This window comes from Micromys minutus, assembly GCF_963924665.1.
Source record: "Micromys minutus genome assembly, chromosome: 25".
Taxonomy (NCBI): domain Eukaryota; kingdom Metazoa; phylum Chordata; class Mammalia; order Rodentia; family Muridae; genus Micromys; species Micromys minutus.
This window is the reverse complement of record NC_137960.1, coordinates 1,296,435-1,321,463: the sequence shown is the minus strand read 5'-3', so window position 1 is coordinate 1,321,463 and position 25,029 is coordinate 1,296,435. Positions and strand designations below refer to the sequence as shown.

General features: G+C 45.2%; 3 protein-coding genes across 3 annotated transcripts in view; all 3 read right to left on the bottom strand.

Annotated features, from left to right (window-relative positions):
• LOC308437046 (small ribosomal subunit protein uS5-like) overlaps positions 1-25,029 on the bottom strand; it is a gene marked incomplete at both ends in the record, with an annotated part of 62,752 nt that overhangs the window by 30,668 nt on the left and 7,055 nt on the right. The window lies entirely within an intron of this gene.
• Positions 6,495-8,615, bottom strand: LOC308436678 (H-2 class I histocompatibility antigen, Q10 alpha chain-like; the record flags this gene model as incomplete). Its single annotated transcript, XM_080937684.1, has 5 exons — positions 6,495-6,595; positions 6,711-6,986; positions 7,534-7,806; positions 8,036-8,305; positions 8,543-8,615. The coding sequence occupies 5 exons, from the start codon at positions 8,613-8,615 to the stop codon at positions 6,495-6,497; spliced, it is 993 nt and encodes a 330-aa protein (XP_080793810.1).
• LOC308436677 (H-2 class I histocompatibility antigen, Q10 alpha chain-like) lies at positions 14,391-16,511 on the bottom strand (the record flags this gene model as incomplete). Its single annotated transcript, XM_080937683.1, has 5 exons — positions 14,391-14,491; positions 14,607-14,882; positions 15,429-15,701; positions 15,932-16,201; positions 16,439-16,511. 5 exons carry the CDS (start codon positions 16,509-16,511, stop codon positions 14,391-14,393), a joined length of 993 nt encoding a protein of 330 aa, XP_080793809.1.

Genomic DNA, 25,029 nt, shown 5'->3' with positions numbered 1-25,029 from the left:
AAGCCCTTGAAACTGTCAAGATTTACAAAGGACTTCCCCAAAAATTACATAAGCAGCCAGATTTCCTGGGGAGAAGGGAATCTCTGGCCAGCCACATTGCCTATTATTCCTGTTGAATCATATTAAAGAAACAGCCTGCCTTACCCAAATTTGTAGGTGAAATAATTTAATACTGTTATCAGATGATTGTGGATACTCACCTTTGATTCCATAGTAATGCACTGATAAGTACTGTAAGGCCCATCCTCAAACTGTGGCGAACTCAGTCCCTTCTGTGCTCACTTGCCAGGAGAAGTGGCTGTCATGTCCAGCCTGGAGGAGTAGACTGTGCCCTACACTTTCCCCTACCACCTCACTCAAAATGTCCAGACCTGGCTGTACCTCACATCTTTCCGCAAAACCACTCAATATAGGCTTGGAGCCAGAGAACATAGGATGGTGTCCTGGGGTGTAGATCCTCTTGCTTATTAACAACATGGCAACAACCACAAATAACAGCACAACCACAACTTCCTGCAGACACCTGACCGATTCCCCCACCTCCTTCAGATCTTTCTTCACAGTCCACCTTCCCAGTGAGGCCTGTGCCGAGCATCCCAGTAAACGAGTCATTCCTGGTCCCACATCCATATTTTGTATCACCCAGCATTTCATATGTCCGGTAGGAACACTCACTTTGCTCGAGTGCCTTCTCTCTTCCACTAGGACATTGCTAGCAATACTGGCCTTTTAGACCTTTGGTGTATCCTGCTATAAAAAATGGTTTGCCATGTAGACAATGCTCAATAAATATCATTGAGTGGATGAGCCCCCTTCTCCTCTGTGGCAGTTGTGGCATGAAGTCCTCATATGCCGAGCACTCCTGGGCTAATCTAGTAAGTGCAGTAGAGCATCGCCATGGAGGTCTGAGGACAACTTGGGGAACCTTATCTCTGTCCACCATCAGATGGACTCAGATCCCTAGGCTTGTCAACAAGTACCTGTATCCACCTGATCACCAGCCCAAGGATTACTTTTATTTTCTTCAGAAGAGATGGTCTTGGATTAATGGGATGTACCTTCCCATCAAATAAAAACCTAAGTCACATTATCGTTTTTGGTTTCATTTTTTTTTCCTGTATGTATGCCTGTGTGTTCTGTGCATGTACATGGGTGTGCGTTCAAATGTGTGTGTGTGGGTAATGTGCAGAGTTGACACTGAGTGTTCTTCCTCAGTCACAATTTATTTACTGAGACATAGTCTCTAGTTGAACACAGAGCTCACTATCTCCCCAACCAGTTTGCTATAGGATTTTCCCCACCTCCACTCCCAGAGAACTATGATTGCTGTTGGGGATCCAACTGTGCCCACTGGCTTTTATATGGGCTCTGCAGATCTAAACTACCATCCTTATGCTTGGTCAGTGAATGCTTCTCCACTGAACCATCTTCCTAGGCCCTTGTTTTGGCTTTTTCAGGCAGAGTCTTATGGTTTTTTTCCCCCTAATTATTATTATCTTTAATCTTTTTAATTTTTTTTCAGCCCAGTCATTATCCCCCTCCCATTCTGCCCTTCACAGTTCCTCATCCCATTCTTCCCCCCACCCTGACTCAAAGATGTCCTCACACCCTCACACCCCAGACAAGGCAGTCCTCTGCTTTATAAGTATGCTGCCTGGCTGGTGGCTCAGTATGAGAGATCTCAGGGCTCCGGGTTAGTTGAGGCTGCTGGTCTTCCTATGGGGTGGCTCTCCTCAACTTCCAGCCTTTCCCTAGTTCAGCCACAGGAGTCACTGGTTTCTGTCAGTTGGTTGGGTGTATGTATCTGCATCTGTCTCGGTCAGCTGCTTGTTGGGCCTCTGAGAGGGCAGCTAGACTGAGCCTGATTAAGTCAGTGTTGTGCAGCAATTTTCTCTAAGAAAGCACTCCCTTTTGAGTGGAGGAGGGAGGGGCTACAGTACATAAGCTGGGGAAGACTGGAGGATGGGAATTCCATCTACACAGCTATGGGGAAAGGAAGCTCTCATACAAGCTCTGCAACCTCAGAGATCCAATTGTTGGCTTGTCATTGAGATTGTATAAGGACAAGGATAGTAGACATTGCTCAGCCCCCACCAGGAGAAAGTTTTCACAATAGATGCCCAGTTTACAGGAGTAAATAAAACTGCTCACAGGAGACTTAAGAAAGATGTCCTTTATTGGAGGAATGGATACGTTTACACAATGGAATACCACTCAGCTGTTAAAAACAATGATTTTATGAAATTTGAAGCAAATGGATGAGATTAAAAACATCCTGAGTGAGGTAGCCCAGTCAAAAAGAACACCCATGGTATGTACTCACTGATAAGTGGATATTAGCCCAAAAGGTTGGAAAACCCACAATACTCACAGGTCATATGATGCTCAAGAAGAAGGAAGACCAAAGTGTGGATGCTTCAGTCCTACTTAAAACAGGGAACAAAATAACCATTGGGAGGTAGAGGGAGGGAGAGTCCTGAGAGGGAGAGAGGAGAGGAAGGAAAAGGGGTTGGGGGAACAGGGTCAGATATGGGAGGAGTACAGAGGGTCTGAAAATTGAATGGAGGTGTGTAGTAGTGGGGGTGGGAAACTGGGGGTAGCCACTAGAAAATTCCAGATACCAGGGAAGCAAGAGTTCCCCAGGACCCAACAGGAGTGACATTAGCCAAAATGCCCAACAATGGGGACAGAACCTGTACAGACCATACCCAGTGGATAGGCATGGCCCCCATCTCAAAAATTTTAACCCAAAATGGTTCCTGTCTAAAGGAAATTCAGAGACAAAGAATGGAGCAGAGACTGAAGGAGGTGAAGTGGATTGAAACCCCATAGGAAGAACAACAATTTCACCTAACCCCCACCCCCTGCCCAGGGAATAAACCATCAACCAAAGACTACACATGGAGGGAGCCATGGCTCCAGCTGCATTTGTAGCAGAGGATGGCCTTATCTGACATCAATGGAAAGGGAGGGACTTGGTCCTGTGGAGGCTCAATGCCCCAGCATAGGGGGATGCTGGTGGGTAGGTGGGTAGGGGAGCACCGTCATAGAGGCTGTGGGAGGAGGGAAGGGATGGGGGTTTGTGGAGGGGGAACAGGGAAGGAGGACAACATTTGAAATGTGAATAAATAAAATAACCAATTAAGAAAAAGAAGTTGAGGGAGCTGGAGAGATGACTCAGTGGTTAAAGTACTGGCTGATCTTCCAGAGGTCCAGGGTTCAATTCACATCATACACATGGTGGCTCACAATCACCTGTAACTTCAGTTCCAAGGAATCAGGCAACCTCTTCTGGCCTCCAAGAACACTAGGCATACATTAGGTACACAGACCTATGTGCAGGTATAACATACATTTACATTTAAATTAAAAGAAATGAAGCTTTGGTTATGGTTCAAAGACGTAAGGATGTCTTGCAATCAAGAGGCCCATACTATTGTGTGTTTAACCATAATCTGCTTTGTCTGGATCTTCATACATTGAAAACTACATCAAAAAATATCTCATGGACAGTCCCAGTGAGCTGCTATGGGAATGTTTGGTTTGACCATCTTTCAGAAAGAATAATGTATCCTTAACTTCACCTACTTCCTCTTTCCTTCACACTTTAAGACCAAAGTGCCTTGGTCTGCCTGGCACTTTGGGCTAAGCAATACTTAGGGACATCGCTGACCCTGTTTTGTTTTTCACAGCTTCTTTCTGTATATCTTTACAGACTTAGCTGTCAGGTTTTTCTTTCTCAAGTTTTAGTAATTTATTTTTAAGAAGAATTGGATCAAGATTAAAAGATGGCTGGATAGATGGCTCAGTGGTTAAGAGGTCCACTGTGATTGTACTTCCAGAAGACCTGAGTTTGTTGCCCAGAACCCATATAAGGCAGTTCACAACTGTCCATAATGGTAGCTTGAGGGCCTTCAATTCCCTCTTTTGATATCAATGGGCACTGTACTCATGTACCCTAACGCAAGTGTAAATACCTCTCTCTCTCCTTCCCTCCCTCTTTTTAATAAACACAGAAGATGAGAGAAACACATAACATATAACACACACACAAACACAGTAAAATCAAGGGGCCCGGAAAAATGGCCCAATTTTTAAGAGTACTTGTTAACTGTGTACAAGATGTGAGTTTGATTCCAAGCATCAACCAGGTGGCTCAAAGAGGATTGATTTGATAATCACTTCTGACCTCTTGGTGCACCAGTGACTCACATGATATGTAGACATATATGCATGTGAAACACTAATATACATTAAATTCTAAATCTTAAAAAATTAAGGAGGAATTAAGACACTAGAAAACACCATGTAAAAATCAGCAAATTTTTGAAAAACATTTTTTTCATTTTAGGTATGTGGGTGTTTTGCCTGCATGTATGTCTTTGAACCATGCGTGTTCAGTGACATAGAAGACCAGAAGAGGTCATTGGATCCCCTGTAACTGGAGCCCCAGAAGGTTGTTGGCCACCAAGTGCATGCTTGGATTTCAACCCATTCTTATAAAGAAGAAGTCAGTGTTCTTAGCCACTGAGACAGATTTCTGGTGCAAGAATCATGTGTTCTTACCAGAAGGTTCTGCTTATTGAGATTTTGTCCTCTGGGTGTCACTTTAGAGTCACTTCCCTACACTTTGGCATTAAAAGTTCTCTTAAGGCAAAAAGACATTAGGCCCCAGTGGATTCCTTCCTGTGAATCAATGCCATTTCCATCTCACCCAGTGTAAAAAATGGAGGGCTGCAAGACATCTTTGTCACAGGTGCAGTCATTAAATACTGGGTGGGGCTTGAAGGCATAGAAGGGGTTTAGCAGTTAGGAGCACTGGCTGCGAAAGCAGGAAACCTGTTTTTGCTTCTTACTGATTCCATGATAGATAGTCCTAAGCGTCTGTAACTCCAGTTCTAGGGGTCTTGAGGCCCACTTTTGAAACCCATGAGCACCAAGCATGCAACTGGTAAACAAGCACATGGGAAGGTAAAAAACACACAAGAATAAAACAAACCACTCTGGATCTTCATATACTCAAGGGAAAGTATTGAATGTAACATGCAAAGCAAAACAGCAGCTCAGTGCCAACCGAGTGACCTGGACATCATTGATTCAGAAGTCCTTGGTGGCCAGCAGGAAGAATGGCAGTTTGATGTAAGATTGATTTAAGACAACTCAATGCTGCATGTGTATCAGCCTAGGAGTTCTGTTCAGAGAACTCTGTTCAAGTGAAGATGAATTTGTTGACTAAAAATGAAAAGACTTTCAGGACATCCAGTATCAAGTAAATTTCAAGTTTATTAGGAGAGAAATGGATAGATTTAAGCATGAGGTTGACTAGATGGTCAGGCACCTAGAAAAGGGTGGAGAAGACCAAAGATGGATTTTAACTGTGAAGTCAGGGTTAATAATTTATTCATCCTACATTGATTGGGTTAATCATTAAGTAAACCAAGGGTAAGTATTCACTAAAAAATATACCTAAAACCTCATGTTCACAGAGGAAGAATGAACTTACAGGTGTTTGGAAACTAAAGGTCAGTCTCTGAAAGTGGACACCCACTGCTTCTCCTGGATCAGGAGAGATGCCTGGGGAAGGCACACAGAACAGTGTAGAGAGAAGTCATGGTAGGTGTGGGCTGATCTCACTTCCTCATGTTGTACTGGACAATGGGCAGAGATGCCAGCCATTGAAAGAGAAGTCAGAAGCTTTGAAGTCCCACAAGGTAGGTGCCTCCCTGTATAAAAAGATATAATGAAGAACAAATTCTGATTGGTGATAGTTATGCCATGATACCAAAGCAGAATCCATACTAAAAGCAACTGCAGTGTAGCAAGTCACCCCAGCTCAGGAACATGTCCTCCCAGAACTTCCTATCCTACTGGGAGAGATGCATCAGACCTTTGAGCAGTGTCCATGCCTATGACAGCACAGAATAAGACCTGTTATGAGCTCAGAACAATGGGTTGAGAGAGAAGACGTGTGAGCACCCACATGGACACATGTCTTCCCCATCATAAGGTCTCAGAACCAACTCCCACTTAGTTCCTGGCAGCCAATGTACAGATACAGCTTTCCCACCTGTGGGAAGAACACAGTCCACGAGAGACTGAGGAAGCAGTAAAGTTGTGGGAGTGGGAGGATTCTCCTGGTCAAACCCCAGGGAAGGTTCTAGAACTGGGACTGCAGCTCCAGGGACAGACAAGAAAACAAGATGGAAGATTGCAGGTGAAGAGGAATAACTGGCCTTCTGTAGGTCTGTTCTCAGCAGGTACCTACTCTGTGACATCTTTCTGTCTGGGGCCAATCAGAATCAGGACTGTGTGACCTCCATCAAAAGGGCAGTAGAAGTTTCTATTATTTCCTTCATGCATTATGATAGAGTTAATGTCAGCACATAGTTCCCTGTGGACATGGCTTTCCTCTAATGAGTCATGCAGGGCACATCTATATGTTAACTTGAAGTCTCTATGGAGACAAGAACTCAGACTCTGCTGCTTCCTTACCTTTATTTCTTCCACACCAGAAAAATCACCACAGTTCCCACCACCAACGTTCCAAGAACCAGGCCAATAAGAATTGCTATGATGGAGATGGTTTGTGGAGGCTCTGATGAGGGAAAGGAAGGAAGAGTGAGGAGTCTGACCCTAGCTCTCAACCCTGATCCTGCTCTGGGTTACAAATTTTCCCTACAGCAGGGTGTGTGTTCACATCTACTCCTTACCCCATTTCAGAGTGAGAGGCTCAGGTAACCCTGCATGGTGCACATGACATGTGTATCTCAGCTCTTCTCCAGAAGGAACTACCACTGCTGCCCATTTCTGGAAGGTTCCATCCCCTGCAGGCCTGGTGTCTGGCATCTCCATGTCCTGAGTGTGATTGTTCCCATCCCTCTGCCAGGTCAGGGTGATGTCAGCTGGGTAGAAGCCAACAGCCCAGCACCTCAGGGTAACATTCCCTTCAGGTCTTACTTGGTGGGTCACACGTGTTTGTGGGGGGTCTGAGGGGAACAATTGGAAAACATGTGAGTTTGCTTTATTCCTGTGTACTGAGTATCCTGTGACCATCCCTGGAAATATGGGAGAGTTTGATGGGGAGGGGACTCCACACTGAAGCCTAAACAGAGGAACTAAATGATGTCTTCCTTTCAATATTTTATAGTAAACATATAAAATATATGAGCCAACACAGAGCAGGAGACTCTTGGTCTCCCTTCTACTGGGAAAGGGGTCTGAGGGACTGAGCAACCCTGGAGTCAGACATTCAATGTCCTCATGCATGGACAATGAACAGGCCTGAGAGAAGCCATGATACACAATGCAGATGGGAGGGAAATGCTGCTTAATGGACACACTGAACTCTCCTGGGAGAAGGGTGAATGCTCTGGAGAGTCCCTCTCTCATGTTGAGTCAGGACACTGAGGAGCCCTCTTTCCCCTTTGATGCAAGAGAGTGTAAGCATTCCAGCTGCTCCCTGCTGAGGAGGAGCCTGAGGGAGAAGAGCTCCAATCTCAGAAAGCAGAAGGGGTTGGCCAGGGCCTGTCTTACCAGAGCGCAGCAAAGTATCCTTTCCAAGGTCCAGGCATCTAAGAAGCCTTTCTGTGCACTCCCCTATCAGGTAAGTTCTCCAGCTTTCTCCAATGCCTTTGTCCCAGACCTTTAAAAACTTTTGAGCTGTGTTGCCCACTGCATTCCAAGTGGTCAGGTCCTCATTCTGGATGATGTAATCATGGCCATAGTATGCGAGCAGGTAGTGTCCACGCAGGAAGGTCCCATCCTTTCCCACATTGCAGCCAAACACTTCCTGCAGGGAGTGATATTCTGCCCCACCCCCATTTAGGATGTGGTCACTGTGAGGCTTCTTCCCTCCCAGAGTTTTTCCCAAACTAAACCCCTAACCAGGTCACAGCCACTACTTCTTTAGGGCCAAAGTCTCCTGAGTTCTCTTCAACTATGTCAGAATCTCTGGCTTGGGAACATAGAGTAGACTTTATTGGGCTAGACCCTGAGGGCATTGAGGGGTCATGACCTAATCCCTGTTATGACTCACCCTCCTTACTGTGTTTATTCTCAATCATCAGGAAACGAAGTATTTGTTGGTCTGACTGTGAGATGCCCAAGGCTTTTCTTGTCTCCTTCTCCCAGTATTCAGGTGGCTCCTGCTCCATCCAGGCAGCCCGAGGTTTCACAGTTGCATTGGGTGCTTTGCTGTCGAATCCCTGAAACTGTATAGAGTCTACGGAGCTGACCTGGATGTACCGGTACTTCCTAGTGTCAGGCTCCCAAATCACAGTGGTGAAGGTCTGCAGCCAGTGTGAGCCTGTGGGTGGTACACACTGAGACACAGATCTTCAACTTGGACCTAGAACAGGTTGGTAGGGCTGCAGCAGGGATGGTAGTGGGACTCTTGACCTGAATTGCAAGATGGGGTAAGGGATTATCCAGCTAGGAGATCTGGGAGGTTCTGCTTAGGCAAGGGAAAAGATGCAGAAATGAGGATTCCAGGTGCTATTATTTCTCCCCAAAAGGTCAATAATCTCCAAGGCCAAACACCTACCTTCACAATAGTGAGTCAGTTCCAATGCAACCAGCGGGAGGAGAAGTAGGGCACAGGATCCTGGGTTCCTCATCCTCCTTGAAGAGCAGAGTCTCAATCGGGAGTGGTATCTCTTCACTTTAAAACCCTGATGTGGCTGATGCTGATTGGCTTCTGTTAGATTTCCCAAAGGTAGTGATGTAGACCTGATGGGGTGGATCTTGGAGAGAACAATTTCAGGGGAGGGAGATTTCTAGAACCCTGTTTCCCCAACTTACACCCAGTTCTGCAGCCTGCTGCCCTGGCATCTGTGTCTAAGAACAAGTCTGTCCTTCTGGTCCAGGTCACAACATTTTTGAGTCCTATCCCAGAATCCAGCAAGTCAGCAACTGTCAAACGTTTCAATGTCAGAATGCCTGTACAAGCTTAGACTTTGTGTAGCCTTCTGTGGTGACTGTGCTTGTGTGGATTATATCAACACATATCTATCACGGTAGGAACTGGAGGTTATGAGAGATTTGATTCAATGCAGATATTGATAAGTAACTGCATGTAAGGTGAGCGAAAAGAGAAGAACTATTTTCTGTAAGTGACATGATGTCGTCAGCATTGGGTTTGGGTGATTTAACATTTCTGGGAGTTTTTATTTTCAGCTTCCCCACCTCAGATCATAGGATTTTTGTGTCTTCTTTCCAGCATTTTAACATAGAAAAATGCAGTTCCACAGATATTCTTTAGGAGAAACAATCTTAGGACTCAGTTGAGTTTGTATGTATAGTTGTGTGTCTCTGCGTGTATGTAAGGAGTAGGTACTCATTGCTTGCTGAGGAGTTAGTGGGAAAACCTGGATCTGGTGTTTAGAAACATATGCACTGCTGGGAAATCAACTCTGGTCTTATGAAATAGCAGCCAAGACCCTTCCCAATTGTTTTGTTTTTAGACAGCATCTCCCCAGGGAGCCCTAGCTGGCCTGGAAGTGTCTATGCAGACCCAGCTGGCCTAGCACTCCGACATCCATCTGCTCCTGCCTCCAAGTTGATAGAACTAAAGGAATTTGCCGCCTAAATAAACTAATTGTAAATTTTTGCATTGATAATTCACTAAATGGCACAGGTGGTAATTTCTCAAGGTTGTCCACACTGAGGACTTCAAACTTCATTGAATCCTTTATTATTGGCTGTACTGACATCCTTAGGAGAATATTGTACACTGAATGGATGCCAGGTTCATGAATGTTACTTTGAAGTAGGATGATCTTTGACTAAGTCCTTTTAGTATACATTGTCAAAAACTCAGTCATCAGTATGGCCACACATTTCCATAGTAATGTTTTGAAACATAAAGAAATTTATAAGTTGATGGTGCAGAAGTCAATTGCCCAAAATCACAAATGCTACCTCTGGATCTTAGATATGATCTTTGTTGTTCAAATGGGGAGGAAAATTGTGAATGATAAATGACTTTATCCTTTGGTATTGTAGAAGGAAGATAACACATCCCTAACAATATTGTGAAGAAGTTCAGGGTGGGCAGAAGGAGGAGCTCTAGGAGTCCATTGTGGCAGCAGATGCAGGTTCACCATTTTGGAGAAATAGCTGTTACTTAGGCAGGTCCTCTGTGTAGCTTTCTGTAATGTGATTCAGTACCTGTGAATCAGGTCTAAACTAGGTGCTGTACACTTCTGTGAAGTTAGCAGGACACTCTGTGACGTCATTTCCAGTGATGTGTGTCTGAGTTCAATCCTCACTGATCCCAATTCAGTCCTGGCTGGAAGCTCAGATTATCTTGCTTTGATAAGTCATGCTCTAAAATTCTGCAGCCTATGATTTGCCTGGGAGTTAGCTTTTCCTTTTGAGAGCCTTGGGACAAACTTCTGCCATTCCCTGGTGAGCACTTGTTGTATGTTTAAAATCATACTTTACTTGTCAGGGTGGCCCTGGGATTAAACACCTTTACCAGGGAGAATTGTCTTAGAAAGGAAGCTCATTGACTATGCTCTCCAGGGCTCTATGTGCCTCATTACCCTGGAGCTCTCTCTTGGACCTATGTGATCACAGGTCATGTTCTTTTCCCCATCCACATGTGGAGGGCTTGGGGCATTGTCCTCAAGTGACTGATGACCACACATCCATGGGGGGTGTGGCTAGTGAAAGGGGTCTGGTGCTCAGAAGCAGGTAAAGCTCCTACCATCCCTACAAGAACTCTGGGGCTTCTAGCCTTAGCTCATCCAGGGACCAGGATTTAAAGGTTCCCCATTTTACTTTTTTTTTTCTTTCTTGGGGTTTAGTAAATTTTCTTTGAAGGAGAGTTGGATCAAGATTTAAAAGTTAGTGTTTGACAGATGGCTCAGTGGTTAAGAGATCGATTGCAATTATTCTTCCAGAGGATCTGATTCTTTCCCAGCACCATATAACTCAGTTCACGACTGTCCATTTTGTTAGCTCCAGGGCCTTCATTACCCTCTTCTGGCATCAATGGGCACTGCACTCCTGCACACAAGCATTCCTCCTATTGCATGTATGATTTTCTCTCTTTCTCTCACTCTCTCCCCTTCCATCCTTTTCTCCCTCCTCTAAGTACAAACAGAAAGTGAGAGAAACACAGAACACACACAGACAGACACACAGATAGAGACACATGCAGATATACACAGACACACAGATACACACACACACACACACACACACACACACACACACACACACACATGCACGAGGTAAAATCAAGGGTCCTGGAGAAATGACCCAGTTGTTCAGAGCATTTATTAATTGTGTAGAAGATTTGAATTTGATTCCCAGCTCCCACCTGGTGCCTCAAAGCAGATCGATTTGATACTCTTTTTTGACCTCCAGTTGTACCAGTGACTCACATAATATGTAGACATACACATATAAGAAACATTAGTATATATTAAATGATTAATCTTTAAAAATTAAGGACAAATGAAACACTGGAACAACAATACATACAATCAGTAATTTTTTTTGGAAAATATTCTTTTTCATTTAAGGTATATGGGTGATTTGCCTGCATGTATGACTTAGCACACAATGTGTTCAGTGACAGAGGGGACATGAAGGGTTCATTATATCCCCTGGAACTGGAGTCACAGAAGGTTGTTGGCCACCAAATGCATGCTGAAAATTGAATCCAGTTCTCTGGAGAAATAGTCAGTGTTCTTAATCACTGAGACAGATTTCTGGCTTAAGAATCAGGTGTTCTAACAAGAAGGTTCTTGTCCTAGGGCTTTATTGCTGTGAAGAGACACCATGACCAAGGCAAGTCTTATAAATAACATTTAATTTGGGCTGGATTACAGGTTCAGAGGTGCAGTCCATTATCAAGACAAGAGCATAACAGCATCCAGGCATGCATGGTGCAGGAGGAGCTGAGCATTCTACATCTTCATCTGAAGGAAGGCAGGAACAGAATAAGCATCCTCAGGCAGCTATGAGGAGTGTCTACAAGCCCACTCCCAGAGTGACACACTTCCTCCAACGAGGCCACACCTTCTAATAGTGCCACTCCTGGGGCCAAGCATATGCAAACCATCACAGTTCTGCTTATTGATATTTTGTCCTCTGAATGTCACTTTAGTGTCACTCCACTTCCGTTTGGTGTTAGGAAGGTCTCTTAAGGCAAAAGAAACACTTTAAGGCCACAGTGGATTCCTTCCTGTGAACCAATGCCTTTTCCCTCTGACCCAGTGTAAGACATCTTTGTCACAGGTGCAGTCATTAAATACTGTGTGGGGCTTGAGGGCATAGAGAGGGTTTAGCAGTTAAGAGCACTGGCTGTTGAAGCAGAGGACCTGTCTTTGCTTCTTACTGTCTCCATGATAGATAGTCCACAGCTGTCTGTAATCCCTTGTAATGACTAGTTTTGTGTAAACTTGACAACACCATCTTTATCAAAAGAAAGGAGCCTCATTTGAGTAAATGCCTCCATGAGATCCAGCTGTAAGGCATTTACTCAACTAATAATCAAGGGGGGGGGGCAAGTCCACCGTGTGTGGTGCCATCCCAGGCTGTCCTCTTGGGTTCTACAAGAAAGCAGGCTGAGCAGGCCAGGGGAAGCAATTCTGTAACGTCCCTCCATGGCCTGTGAATCAGCACCTGCTTCCTGGCCTGCTTGTGTTCCAGTCCTTACTTCCTTTCCTGATGACCAGCAATGTGGAAATGTAAGCTGAATAAACGCTGTCCTGCCCACTTGCTTTGTGGTCATGATGTTTGAGCAGGAATAGAAACCCTGACTAAAACACCCCTGTTCCAGGGGACCTGAGGCCCTCTTCTGACAACCATGGACACTAGTCAAGCTAGTGGTACACAGACAGGCACACAGGCAGATAAAAAACACATAAAAATAAAATAAACAACCCTGTGGATCTTCATATACTCAAGTGGAAGGATTGAATGTAACATGCAAACCAAAACAGCAGCTCAGTGGCAGCCAAGTGACCTGGCCATCATTGCTTCAGAAGTCCTTGGTGGACAGTAGGAAGAATGGCAGTTTGATGTAAGTTTGATTTAAGACAAGTCAATGCTGCATGTGTATCAGCCTAGGAGTTCTGTTGAGAGAACTCTATTCAGGAGGAGATGAGTTTCTTGACTGAAAAGAATTTCAGGACATCCACTATGAAGTAAAGTTCAAGTTTATTAGGAGAGAAATGGATAGATTTAAGCATGAGGTTGAGTAAAAAGTCAGGCACCTAGAAAAGGGCGGAGAAGACCAAAGATGGATTTTTAACTGTGAAGTCAGGGTTAATAATTTACTCATCCTACATTGATTGGGTGAATCACTAAGTAAACCAAGGGGAAGTATTCACGAAAAAATTTACCCCAATCCTCATGTTCACAGAGGAAAAATGAACTTACAGGTGTTTGGAAACTAAAGGTCAGTCTCTGAAAGTGGTCACCCACTGCCTCTCCTGGATCAGGAGAGATGCCTGGGGAAGGCACACAGGACAGTGCAGAGAGGAGTCATGCTAGGTATGGGCTGATCTCACTTGCTCATGTCATACAGACAGGAGACAGAACTGGGCACAGATGCCAGCCATTGAAAGAGAGTCAGAAGCTTTGAAGTCCCACAAGGTAGGTGTCTCCCTGTATAAAAAGATATAATGAAGAACAAATTCTGATTGGTGATAATTATGCCATGATACCAAAGCAGAATCCATACTGAAAGCAACTGCAGTGTAGCAAGTCACCCCAGCTCAGGAACATGTCCTCCCAGAACTTCCTATCCTACTGGGAGAGATGCATCAGACCTCTGAGCAGTGTCCATGCCTATGGCAGCACAGAATAAGACCTGTTAGAGCTCAGAACAATAGGGCTGAGAGAGAAGACCTGTGAGCACCCACATGGACACCTGTCTTCCCCATCACAAGGTCTCAGAACCAACTCCCACTTAGTTCCTGGCAGCCAATGTACAGATGCAGCTTTCCCACCTGTGGGAAGAAACAGCCCATGAGAGACTGAGGAAGCAGCAAAGTTGTGGGAGTGGGAGGATTCTCCTGGCCAAACCCCATGGGACGTTCTAGAACTGGGACTGCAGCTCCAGGGACAGACAAGAAAACAAGATGGAAGAGTTCAGGTGAAGAGGAATAACTGGCCTTCTGTAGGTCTGTTCTCAGCAGGCACCTACTCTGTGACATCTTTCTGTCTGGGGCCAATCAGAATCAGGACTGTGTGACCTCCATCAAGAGGGCAGTAGTTTCTATTATTTCCTTCATGCATTATGATAGAGTTAATGTCAGCACATAGTTCCCTGTGGACATGGCTTTCCTCTAATGAGTCATGCAGGGCACATCTATATGTTAACTTGAAGTCTCTATGGAGACAAGAACTCAGACTCTGCTGCTTCCTTACCTTTATTTCTTCCACACCAGAAAAATCACCACAGTTCCCACCACCAACGTTCCAAGAACCAGGCCAATAAGAATTGCTATGATGGAGATGGTTTGTGGAGGCTCTGATGAGGGAAAGGAAGGAAGAGTGAGGAGTCTGACCCTAGCTCTCAACCCTGATCCTGCTCTGGGTTACAAATTTTCCCTACAGCAGGGTGTGTGTTCACATCTACTCCTTACCCCATTTCAGAGTGAGAGGCTCAGGTAACCCTGCATGGTGCACATGACATGTGTATCTCAGCTCTTCTCCAGAAGGAACTACCACTGCTGCCCATTTCTGGAAGGTTCCATCCCCTGCAGGCCTGGTGTCTGGCATCTCCATGTCCTGAGTGTGATTGTTCCCATCCCTCTGCCAGGTCAGGGTGATGTCAGCTGGGTAGAAGCCAACAGCCCAGCACCTCAGGGTAACATTCCCTTCAGGTCTTACTTGGTGGGTCACACGTGTTTGTGGGGGGTCTGAGGGGAACAATTGGAAAACATGTGAGTTTGCTTTATTCCTGTGTACTGAGTATCCTGTGACCATCCCTGGAAATATGGGAGAGTTTGATGGGGAGGGGACTCCACACTGAAGCCTAAACAGAGGAACTAAATGATGTCTTCCTTTCAATATTTTATAGTAAACATATAAAATATATGAGCCAACACAGAGCAGGAGACTCTTGGTCTCCCTTCTACTGGGAAAGGGGTCTGAGGGACTGAGCACCCTGGAGTCAGACATTCAATGTCCTCATGCATGGACAGTGAACAGGCCTGAGAGAAGCCATGATACACAATGCAGATGGGAGGGAAATGCTGCTTAATGGACACACTGAACTCTCCTGGGAGAAGGGTGAATGCTCTGGAGAGTCCCTCTCTCATGTTGAGTCAGGACACTGAGGAGCCCTCTTTCCCCTTTGATGCAAGACAGTGTAAGCATTCCAGCTGCTCCCTGCTGAGGAGGAGCCTGAGGGAGAAGAGCTCCAATCTCAGAAAGCAGAAGGGGTTGGCCAGGGCCTCTCTTACCAGAGCGCAGCAAAGTGTCCTTTCCAAGGTCCAGGTATCTAAGAAGCCTTTCTGTGCACTCCCCTATCAGGTAAGTTCTCCAGGTTTCTCCAACGCCTTTATCCCAGGGTACTAAGAATTTTTCAGCTGCTTTTCCCTCTGCAGTCCAAGTGGTCAGGTCCTCATTCTGGATGATGTAATCGTAGTCATAGTATGCGAGCAGGTAGTGTCCACGCAGGAAGGTCCCATCATTTGCCACATTGCATCCAAACACTTCCTGCAGGGTGTGATATTCTGCCCCACCCCCATTCAGCCTGTTGTCATTGTGAAGCTTCTCTCCCTCTCATGGTTTTGTCTCAAGCTGAACCTCTAACCAGGTCAGAGGTTCTTATCCATTGGCCAGATATCTCCAGGGATCCCTTTTACTGTGGTAAAATGTATTATCTGGGGTCTTAGAGTGGTGCTTATAGGGCCAAACCATGAGGGTATTTTAGGGTCATTATCCTAGTACAGAGATGACTCACCCTTCTCGCTGTGTTTATTCTCATCCATCATTTCCATAAGAATTTCTTGGTTGGAGTGTAAGAAGCGCAGGGCTTGTGCTGTCTCCTTCTCCCAATATTCAGGTGGCTCCTGCTCCATCCAGGCAGCCCGAGGTTTCACAGTTGCATTGGGTGCTTTGCTGTCGAATCCCTGAAACTGTAGAGAGTCTACAGAGCTGACCTGGATGTACCGGTACTCCCTAGTGTCAGGCTCCCAAATCACAGTGGTGAAGGTCTGCAGCCAGTGTGAGCCTGTGGGTGGTACACACTGAGACACAGATCTTCAACCTGGACCTAGAACAGGTTGGTAGGGCTGCAGCAGGGATGGTGGTGGGACTCTTGACCTGAATTACAAGATGGGGTAAGGGATTATCCAGCTAGGGGATCTGGGAGGTTCTGCTTAGGCAAGGGAAAAGATGCAGAAATGAGGATTCCAGGTGCTATTACTTCTCCCCAAAAGGCCAATAACTTCCAAGGCCACACACCTACCTTCACAATACTGAGTCAGTTCCAATACAACCAGCGGGAGGAGAAGTAGGGCACAGGATCCTGGGTTCCTCATCCTCCTTGAAGAGCAGAATCTCAATCAGGAGTGGTATCTCTTCACTTTATAACCCTGATGTGGCTGATGCTGATTGGCTTCTGTTAGATTTCCCAAAGGTAGTGATGTAGACCTGATGGGGTGGATCTTGGAGAGAACAATTTCAGGGGGAGGGAGATATCTAGAAGCCTGTTTCCCCAACTTACACCCAGTTCTGCAGCCTGCTGCCCTGGCATCTGTGTCTAAGCACGTCTGTCCTTTTGGTCCAGGTCACAACATCCTTGAGTCCTATCCCAGAAGCCAGCAAGTCAGCAACTGTCAAACGTTTCAATGTCAGAAGTCTGTACAGGCTTAGACCTTGTGTAGCCTTCTGTGGTGACTGCGCTTTTGTGGATTATATCAACACATATCTATCACGGTAGGAACTGGAGGTTATGAGAGATTTGATTCAATGTAGATATTGATAACTAACTGCATGCAAGGTGAGTGAAAAGAGAAGAACTATTTTCTGTAAATGACATGATGTCGTCAGCATTGGTTTTGGGTGATTTAACATTTCTGGGAGTTTTTATTTTCAGCTTTCCCACCTCAGATCATAGGATTTTTGTGTCTTCTTTCCAGCATTTTAACATAGAAAAATTCAGTTCCACAGATATTCTTTAGGAGAAACAATCTTAGGACTCAGTTGAGTTTGTATGTATAGTTGTGTGTCTCTGTGTTTATGTAAGGAGTAGGTACTCCTTGCTTGCTGAGGAGTTAGTGGGAAAACCTGAATCTGGAGTTAAGGAACATATGCACTGCCAGACTCAGCCCTGGGAAACAACTCTGGTCTTCTGCAAGAGCAGCAAAGACCCTTTCCAATTGTTTTGTTTTGAGACAACATCTCCCCATGTAGCCCTAGCTGGCCTGGAAGTGTCTATGCAGACCCAGCTGGCCTAGCACTCTGACATCCATCTGCTCCTGGCTCCAAATTGATAGAACTAAAGGAATTTGTCACCTAAATAAAGTAATGGTAATTTTTTGCATTGATAATTCACTAAATTCACAGAGGTGGTAATTTCTCAAGGTTGTCCACACTGAGGACTTCAATCATCATGGAATCCTTCATTATTGGCTGTACTGACATCCTTAGGAGAATATTGTACACTGAATGGATGCCAGGTTCATGAATGTTACTTTGAAATAGGATGATCTTTGACTACGTCCTTTCAGTATACATTGTCAAAAACTCAGTCATCAGTATGGCCACACATTTTCCATAGTAAACTTTGAAATATTAAGAAGCTTACAAGTTAGTGTTGCAGAAGTTGTGTGCTCAAAATCACTAATGCTATCTTGTGATCTTAGATATGATCTTTGTTGTAGTCCACTGGGGAGGGACATGGTGGGTGATGAATGTACTTTTATACTTTTGTATTGTAGGAAGAAGACAGCACCTCCCTAACAATATTGTGAAGGAGTTCAGGGTGGGCAGGAGAAGGAGCTCCATGAGCCCAGTGTGGCAGCAGATGTAGGTTCACCATTTTGGAGAAATTGTTGTTACTTAGGCAGGTCCTTTATTTGGCTTCCTGGAATGAGATTCACTACCTGTGAATCAGGTCAGGTCTAAAGGAGGTACTGTACACTTCTGTGAATTTAACAGGACACTCTGTGATGTCATTTCCAGTAATGTGTGTCTGAGTTCAATTCTGACTGATCCCAATTCAGTCCTGGTTGAAGGCTCAGAATATTCTGCTCTTAGATGTCAGGTTCCAGCATTTGCAGCGTATAATTTGCCTGGGAGTTAGGTTTTCTTCTGAGAGTCTTGGGCCAACCTTCTGCCATTCCCTGGTGAGTATTTGTTTTGTTTTCTGATCTCTTAATGGCCTTCCCACTTCTGCTTGAAAAGGTTTGTCAGTTGATTTTCCTAAGCAGTGGCTCTCAACCTTCCTAATGCTGGGATTGTTTAATACAGTTCCTCAGGTTGTGGTAACCTATAACCATCATATTAATTTTGTTGCTACTTCATAACTGGAATTATGTATTTTAATCACTATTCAAGAACTTTTGAGTACAGAGTTTTCTCAAGGTCATTGGGACCAACATGTTGAGAACAACTGATCTAATGCACCATGGTTGTCATTGTTGAGAACTAGGCTGTAGTTCAGTATGAAAGTCTATTGAATCCTAATTTCTCTTTGATTTTTTGAAGTTGTCACGGTTTCCATAAACCTGGAACTATTACACTGTCTTTTCTCAGTAATAGAAAACCTAAGATAGTGTAAAACATTATTCAATACTAAAAATTTCTCTAACAGAATTCTTGTTTTGTATCAGGACATAATGATGCATAACTATTATCCTAGGCTTTGGAAATCGGAGGAGTTCAAGGCCTTCCTGAGTTTGAGGAGATTCATTTCACAAAGGGGAAATACAATAACAATAATTTACATAGTAATTAAGTAATATTTCCTGTCACCAAATCTCATCTGAAAAGTCCTGCATTATCTTTCCAACACAGAAAAGTAGACATACTTCAGATTGTCTCAGGTGTGCTAGGTGTCATGGCACACCCAAGCAAACTTAGGACTTAGGATGTGCACCAAAAGGATCAAGAGTTCCAGCCCATGGAGATACATGGAGAGGGAGGTCCACAGGCTCACTCTGATAGAATCTTCAGAGAACAAACTGAGGAAAGTTAGACACAGCTGTAAGAGGAGGTGACTAATGGCCAGAAATCTCTAGATTATTAGCAGAGAAATACAGGAAATGTTATAGAGCAGATTAGTGAAGAGTCTCCTTGTCCTGTACTTAAGCCTAACCCTCATGTTGGGATCCTACAGACGATCTTGTTGGGTAGGCATCACTCACTTAATTTTTTTCCCTCTTTCAGGTTCTTAGTTCAAAAATTGATAGAGTAATATCTACTCAAAACTTCCACAATTCATTTTCACAGGAAAATATAAGTATCAAATTGTAAGTATCAGCATCATACTAATGTATACAGGCCGAAGGAAATAGCACAGTACATAACAGATAACAATATATTTGTACACAAAACATGCTCCTGAAACATTCTTACAGTACTTAGGTGTGAGCTTCCAGTCTAATACTGGCTGCAAGAGCCACCTCTCATTACCCATGATGTAACCAAAAGGCGGGTGTATCAATGGTATTTGCACAAGTGTTCCCAGGGGCATCAAATCTGCTCAGGGTCTTTAAAATGGAGTTCTCTGTGCTAACACCCAGTCCTTACACCATCTCTGGGTGAGGGGTTCAGGCAGCCCTTAATGGTTCACATAACATTGAAATCCCTGCTCCTCCCCAGAAGGCACCACCACAACTGCCACTTCTGGAAAGTTCCATCCCCTCTAGGACTGGTGTCCATCAGCTTTGGTATGGTTGTTCCCATCCTTCTCCCAGCTGAGGGTGATCTCAGCAGTTAGGAGCCCAGGACCCAGCACTTCAGAATGAAGTCACCTGCAGGTCTGACCTTATAGGTCCTGTACTGGCTGGTTTTGTGTCAACTTGACACAAGCTGGAGTTATCACAGAGAAAGGAGCCTCAGTTGAGGAAATGCCTCCATGAGATCCAGCTGTAAGGCATTTTCTCAACTAGTGATCAAGGGGGGAGGGCCCAGTCCATTGTGGGTGGTGCCATCCCTGGGCTGGTAGACCTGGGTTCTATAAGAAAGCAGGCTGAGCAAGCCAGGGGAAGCAAGCCAGTAAGCACCATCTCTCCGTGGCCTCTGCATCAGCTCCTGCTTCCTGACCTGCTTGAGTTCCAGTCCTGACTTCCTCTGTTGATGAACAGTGATATGGAAGTGTAAGCTGAATAAACCCTTTCTTCCCCAACTTGTTTCTTGGTCATGATGTTTGTGTAGGAATAGAAACCCTGACTAAGACAGGTCCCATATGTATTTGGGTAAGTCTGGGGAGAAGAACTGGAAGGTTCAATCATGTTGTATTCTGGGATCAAGAAGGGTACAGACTTTACACAGCAGCCTAAACTCATCATCTGAATACTCAATTCATTGGAAAGCTTCTGAATTATTACGAGCCAGCACAGAACAGGAGACTCTGTATCTCCTTCTAGGAAAACCGACTGCTGGTCCTGAGTGAGTGACTGAGAGAGATGTGGTCACCCTAGAGTCAAACCCCAAAGTTGGTCAGAGATCAGGCTCTAGAGAGCTCATGGTTCACCCTGGAATGCACACTGAAGGGAATTGCTGGGCAACAGACAGGCTGGTAGACACTTTCTTGGGGAAGGGTGATCTGTCATGTTGAATTAGAACACCTGGAGCCCTCTTCCCCATTTGACGAGTGAATCAGTATTCAACGTTATCACATTGTTCTTCCTTTTTAGGAGACTCGAACCCCAGTTGGAGAGAAAAATGGAGGGATTCCCTCATTGCCACTCTTACTTGTGTGCAGAGACATCTTCTACTGTGTCCCCAGTGTTGTGTGGAGCATCTCCATGCACTTGTGTGGGACTCTCCATCCATCTCCCTCCTGGTAACTCTTTGGCTGTGTGCCAGGTCACCATAGTCTGGTGCCTGAGCTGTCTTGTTTTCTTCAGTCTATGAGTTAATACTCTCCTTCAGGGTAAGGTATCTGTGACTAGGGTAGGCACACTCATAGCACACTTCAGGGAAAACATCATTTTGTGAACAGTTCACAACTACATAGGGACGCTGGATGTGGAGGACTCCTGTGGGGCTGTGGGCTGTGAAAGGTACCCTGGTTCCCGGTTGAGAGGTTTAAAACCCTGGTGACCCTAAGGGAAAGTTGGTGTTTCCCTAAAACTCCCCAAAACAGGCACCCATCACTAGCCACAGCCCCCCTCGTGGTCATCAGTCACATAAGGGCAACCCTCGAAGCTCCTCCACAGGTGAGCATGTAACCACAGGTCACATAGGCTCAAGACAGATCTTCATTATAATGAGGGACCTAAAGGCCTGAAGACTTAGCCAATTAACCTTTCTTCCCAGACACTCCTCCCTGAAAAAGGTATTTAATCTCAGGCCCACCCTGAGAAGTTGGGGTACAGTTTTACTCATTCACTTTCCTCCATGACAATAAATGGAGGACTTAAAAATTATGGACTCTCTCTTTCTATCAGGACCCACCATCAGGAGCTGTAGAGAAGTCCTTCAAGTACAAAGCCACCATCTAATCTTCTTTAGAAAACCTCTCTTTGTTTCTAGCCGAAGCTGCTATCAAGCCTAAGCCTACAGCCCACCATTGTCAAGTCAAGGACTACCGTCGGTGGACCAGCCGGAGCTTCTGTCTTCTCCCTTGGCCCCGGCTAGATCCAGCTCATGGGCCTCCATTCTGTTCTTAGCTCTTCTATGGCGTCCACCTGCACCTGGGTGTCCAAGAGCCTGGGAACCAGATGACCTCAACTGTCCCCACACCTCAGTCTGCTTCCCTATCCCTGGAGCGATGCCCCCTGCAGTTCCCTACAGCCTGACACTCACCTGGTGACGGTGTGGGGTAAGTGTGGTCCAACTTCCCAAGTCTTGCCCCCCACAGTGGCCCAAGACCTGTGGCAGAGTGGACATAGAAACCCGCCCTCCCGCCATTAACCAACAGATTCCCTGTACCTGAGATGCCCTCTGTTCTGACTACCCAAGATGTAAGGTCATGTGTGCCTCAGACTTTCTCATTTGTGCAGAGGATTGGTGCTATGCCCTCAGGTATGCAGGGGGCTCTAGAACTTTCTGGGCAAGATCTCTTGTCTTGGAGTAAATAGGATGTCCCTCATGTACACTGAGAAAGACAATGCCCACTATGTTCCTGCTCCAGGTACCTTTAGGCAGCCATAGCCTGCTCCTGAGATTTAGTCCTCAGTATGTTTTGGAAAGTCTATCATCTGCCTGGCCCTGTTCTATGTCCTGGGATCCAGCAAAAAGAAAGTAGGCTAAATTGTGTCCCTGGGGTTGGAGAATTCAATTAGTGGCTGCTATAGCTTGTTGTGATAGCAGTTCCAAGCACCCCCAATAGGTGGTTCACAAACACCTGTTACCCCAGCTCCAGGGACATCCAATATACCAGGTGTTACTGTGTCTATCTTCATGCATACACTGACATATATGTGAAAAAGAATAAAAATTAATCTTAAAAGAAGCTGTGTTCACAATCAAGTTTCCTGTTAGTTGTGACTGTTAGGAAAAGGATGAAGAGAGTTGGGGGGGATATGGCCCCTGGAGGTGCTGGAGAGGCATGGAGGCAAGGGAGATGCCTCTGGAGGACCCATGTTGGGAATCCCTCCCCCCTGAGGGACAAGCCACATAACGGTATAGTACAGAATAGAGTTTATTCAGGTCATGGGAGAGTTAAGAAGGTAGTAGAGGCAGAGAGAGAGAGAGAGAGAGAGAGAGAGAGAGAGAGAGAGAGAGAGATGCCGGCCATGAGCACATGTAGAGGGGGGGAAGGGAAGGGGAAGAGGAGGAATGGGGCAGGAGAGCAAGAGAGAGCAACAGAACAAGAGAGAGAGGAGGGGCAAGCAGCCCCTTTTATAGTCACTGGGGCAGAGCATACCTGGCTACTGCCAGGTAATTAAGGGGTGGGGTATACCTGGTTGTTGCTAGGTAACTGAGGGGTGGGGTTTACAGAATCCCAACAGTGATTATAGTGGGGTTTACAGATATGCCCTGTGGAAGTTTGAGTCAGGAATGTCTTCCATCAGTTCCATATTTTGAACACTTGTTTTCCAGTTGGTGTCATTTTTAGGGGACACCGCAGATTGTTATGACTGGAATCGAGCTGGATTTAGTGTCCTGCGAATCTTTCCTCACAGCTTACCTTCCCGGTGAGGCTCCGGTTCTTGTCACTGTCTGTGTCTCATCTTATTATTGGATAGATGGCCAAGCCTAGTTTCTTCAGGGCTGTCGGACAGCAAGCTTTGACCATAACAACCAGGGTGACAGTACAGAGACTCCTGCAGTTAGGGGCCTCCAAAGGGCTTGAGGTGGAAGTTTCTAGATATGTCATTTGAAGCACACTCACCTGCTGAGGCAAACCTGTGGCAGGGCATGTGATGTTCGGATAGAGTATAAATAGGATGAGATGGACAGCGATGGCATGCTTGCTTAGGTAGCTTTGCAAGGCTTCATTGGTCTTGTTTCTTAGTCTTCACTTGGCTTTGTTGAAAGTGAGGGGGAGGGGCTAGAAGGAGAGGAGGAAGGGGAAACGGCAGTGTTGATATAGTTTATGAGAAAATAAATTGATAAATGAATGGACAGATAAAACAGACGAAACAATATATTTTATTTCAAATAAATACTTCAGGTGGGGAAAAGATTATGAGATTTTTGGGAAAATGGTTGAAACGATCATTCTGAGTGAAGGAATCCAAACGAGAAAAGTGAATATTTGCATGTTTCCTTTATTTGTAGATTATAGCTTTGATGACTGATATATGTGGATTTTGTTTATAATACCTACAGAGCTTAGGTAGCTAGTGAGGGAATGGGTGCGGGGTGGGCTCCAGGAAGCAGAAATAGAATGGTGGACAGAATGGTGGACAGGAAGGGAGCAGACTATGAAGAGTTCATTGATGTTTCAAGTTCATGGCTAAACAGCCTTGAAAAATGCCACCCGTGCCACTTTAGTGAGCGCCGAGGTAAAGACCCACATGAGCCAGTGTGGGAGCTCATGCCTTTAATCCCAGCACACTGGGTTAAGGTGCAGGTGTAATATTCAGTGTTGGATGCCAGCTGGCCTTACATAGCTAATTCTAGGCCAGCCAGGAATACATTGTGAGACTCTGTATCAAAAACTAAAACCAAACCCAAACAAACACAACCCAACCCAACCCAAGTTAAACCAAACCAACCCAAACTAAATCAAACCAAACCAACCCAACCCAACCCAATTCAAACCAACCCAAACCAATCCAAACCAAACCAAACCAACCCAACCCAACCCAAACTAAGTTAAACCAAACCAACCCAAACCAACCCAACCCAACCCAAACTAAACCAAACCAAACCAACCCAAACCAACCCAATTCAAACCAACCCAAACCAAACCAACCCAAACCAACCCAAACCACACCAAACCAAACCAACCAACCAACCAACAACAACAACAACAACAACAACAAAATAAAACCCCTACACTCCTCTGAACCTCTGAAGATGTTCATGAAAACAAAGCCTCCTTGATCTGAAGAGAGCTCAGCAGTCAAAAACACTGGGTGCTCTTCTGGACCAGAGTGTATTCTTTTTTTTCCCCCTCTCTCTTTTAAAAAATCTTTTTAAATTGGGTATTTTATGTACTTACATTTTAAATGTTATCCTCTTTCTCCTCTCTCCCCTTCCCCTCCCTCCTACCCTTGCTTCCATGAAGGTACTTCAACTGCCAACCACCCTTTCCCATCCCAACACCCTGGCATTCCCCTACACTGGGGTAACAAGCCTTCACAGGACCAAAGGCTTCTCCTTCTGTTGATGTCAGACAATGCCATCCTCTGCTCCATATGAGGCTGGAGTCATGGGTCTCTCTATGTGTTCTCATTGTTTGGTGTTTTAGTCCCTGGGTGCTCTGGGGGTCTG